Source organism: Priapulus caudatus, unplaced genomic scaffold (assembly GCF_000485595.1).
Source record: "Priapulus caudatus unplaced genomic scaffold, Priapulus_caudatus-5.0.1 Scaffold1687, whole genome shotgun sequence".
NCBI classification, from domain to species: Eukaryota; Metazoa; Priapulida; class Priapulimorpha; order Priapulimorphida; family Priapulidae; genus Priapulus; species Priapulus caudatus.
In genome coordinates, this window is record NW_014578748.1 from 32823 (window position 1) to 36082 (window position 3260).

Sequence of the window (3260 nt, forward strand, 5' to 3'; positions counted from 1 at the left end):
TGCCTAGTACTAGTGCATCTGATAGTTTATAGGTTTTGTCCTTGCTCAGTAACTCTTTTTGATATTCAGGTATAGGGGTGCTGGCAATGATCAATTCAACCAATCTGTCATTGAGCTCATTTCCCTCAAAGTCACATCTTATTGCCTGTAACTTACTTCTATTCACGAAGTCGTCAACGGATTCTCCTTGTTTTTGGCGGAAATGCATTAGTTTCAGGCGACTAATACGGTAGTTTTCAGACGGTTCTAATTGTTCGGCGAATCTGGCGAATATGCCGCTCGCTGATTTCCTCTCGTCGTCTGTCAGCGTCCACGCGTTATAGCGGCAAAGACCCTCATCCCCCACTTGGAGCAGTATATAATTGACTTGGTCCTCGTCTATGATACCCTTTACTTTGAAATATATTTCAAGCCTTTGCTTAAAAAGCTTGAAAGCGTCTGCCTGGTCAGGCAAAGCCCAGTCCATGCGTGGAACTTGCTCACGCGACATGCTTGTTGACTGCTCTACCGTCTACAGCATTTGTCACAACGCGCACCGTGCTGCCATCGCACGAGATGAGCTCAAGGCTGCGCGCACATCCGGGCACTACATGCCGATCGTTGGCATGGCGCGCTGTAGCCACTCAGCCCATAAAACAAGGCATTATGCACCGCGGGCTTTCACACATACATTCGACACTGACATGAGTTGCCGTTGCTGTCTGAGGCGTCTTGAGCACACATAGTTTCCGCTGCCACCATGATGAATGACGATGTCAATACATATGTGTGATAATGAGCGTTTATTAGGAGCGCTCGCATAATACAGCTTTACGCCATTGTGACCGGCGAGTAAGAGAGTTAGATATTACTGCGCACCGTATAACACCACGCTACAATGTAGTCCTTCGCGTACACTGTGTACATACTGTTACAAGATGTAAGAGGGGGGATTTGGGTTCTGAGCAGCGAGCTGAGCACACGCGCGTATGCGCGTGTGCGCATTCTTTGGATCTTTGTGCGATGTGGCTACAGTGTACAAGTTAATAAAGTTTATTCCGGTTACTACAACAAGTTTGACTTTATATCTTCATTCCTGTTTACAATACTACAAAATAGTAGTTTTATATCTATCATAAAAGGAATGGTGGTATAAATTGTATATTAAGTAATAGTAATATCAGAAGACAATGGAATGGTAGTAACCGATGATAAAAAAAACTGTAGTATGATTATAAGGATATAATGCAATATGTTATCTGCTATATATATTGTATGCTGCACATTCTCTAGCATACACAAAAAGATGTCTGAAAATGCATGATTTGCTGCACTCCATTTACTTACTTGAAGGGATTCCTGAACTTGCCATCAGTGCCTTTAAAATACTCATATTTGGATGTTTTCAACTTCTCATTGGTAGTCATTGCAACAAATACAACCTGCAAAAATTGGTAAATGTCACCCAAAATCGAAATTTAGCAGTTATAGAGCATTAGTTAGAGGACACAAGCAGTTTAACTTGTTTTGTGGAAGAACTGTCTTATTAACATCAACCATGTTTCAACAAGTGTTGAATATCGTGGTCTGCCATGCAGGAATGAGTTGGCTCAGAACCAGTGTGAAAGATAGCCCTACCTGGTACAACTGAAGAAGCAGCAGAAACACGATGGGTATGGCAAACACCGCTGCCAAGCAGAAGTACATCGCTGCCCAAGCCTGACAACTCATCAGATATTTGACTTTTGTCCAAATTCCCTCCTCAACAGTTACATCAACACACTCATGGCTCCAGTCTGCATAATAATTATGAGAACAAATAATTCACCTTAGTTAGGGAGTGCAGGTAATTAGTTACAGTCAAATATACATATATATATATATATAAAGAGCTCATAATAGAGAAGAGTATGACACCGTTTTAACAGCATTTTGCTTAGTTTTCAACTTGTAAATATTCTATCAATATGTGAATAAATATATTCAAACTTTACCTTGTTTTCGTCTATGATTCTCCCTTAATCATATGACACCACCAATTTACCTGAAAATCGTATGTGTTCTTCAAAAAAGTTCTTTGAATACGACACGGTTTCACACAGTTTTCCCAAATGTTCGCATGTATTCGGCGCATGTTGATAATGCGGCCGCAGCACCAGGTTGTAACTACGGGATGCTGGGGGCTGTTGGGGATATTAGGTAAGCACAGTAACAGCACTTGTTTCGCTTCCTTATCATCAGGAACACGATGGCAACACAGCTAAAATCAGCTGCTAGCTCGCCGTGAGCACACATTTATTTCTAGCATGCTGAAAACGCTACACGCTGAATACAATTCGATGCCTAATATCCCCAACAGCCCCCAGCGTTCCGTCATAGACAATAGAACACTAATCCGATAACTTGCGCCGAATACATGCGATCATTTGGGAAAACTGTGTGAAACCGTGTCGTATTCAAAGAATTTTTTTGAAGAACACATACGATTTTCAGGTAAATTGGTGGTGTCATATGATTAAGGGAGAATCATAGACGAAAACAAGGTAAAGTTTGAATATATTTATTCACATATTGATAGAATATTTACAAGTTGAAAACTATGCAAAACACTGTTAAAACAATGTCATACTCTTCTTTATTATGAGTTATATATATATATAATAACAAGAGCTAATAATATATGCAAAGAATGTTGCTTAATGTAATACTACTGAACATATTCTATTCACTTGTTTGCTTCCAATAGGATACTTAACAAATCACACACTGTTGATATCACCCTAGTACAGTGTAGTATGAAAGACTAGCAGCATGAGCTGATAATTAACCATGAGGATAATTCCTCATTTACTATATGTTAGGAAATGTGGCTTGAATAATGAAAAAAACCACTCAGGGATAAACTATACTTACATATATAAATAACATACTGGAAAAGAAAGAGCAACACTGCCATGGCTGCCAGGAATGCGAAGAACTGTGTGTGATTGTGAACACCTGCAATATTACAATAAATTAAAGGCGCGTTCACACGGACGTTTTTGGCCCGAGCCTAATTAGGCCCGCGCCAGATTTGGCTCGAGCCGAGCGTTCACACGGACGTTTTTGGCCCGAGCCTAATTAGGCCCGCGCCAGATTTGGCTCCAGCCGAGCGTTCACACGGACGTTTTTGGCCCGAGCCTAATTAGGCCCGCGCCAGATTTGGCTCCAGCCGAGCGTTCACACGGACGTTTTTGGCCCGAGCCTAATTAGGCCCGCGCCAGATTTGGCTCCAGCCGAGC

General features: G+C 41.4%; 1 protein-coding gene across 1 annotated transcript in view; it reads right to left on the reverse strand.

The window, feature by feature from the left end:
- LOC106817340 (palmitoyltransferase ZDHHC17-like) overlaps positions 1-3260 on the reverse strand; it is a 35535-nt gene that overhangs the window by 13015 nt on the left and 19260 nt on the right. Inside the window, exons 12-14 of the mRNA XM_014821999.1 lie at positions 2893-2976; positions 1618-1775; positions 1327-1421 (exon numbers count right to left, since the gene is read on the reverse strand). Of these exons, the coding sequence (XP_014677485.1) occupies positions 1327-1421; positions 1618-1775; positions 2893-2976 (337 nt within the window). The remainder of the gene's footprint in view (positions 1-1326; positions 1422-1617; positions 1776-2892; positions 2977-3260) is intronic.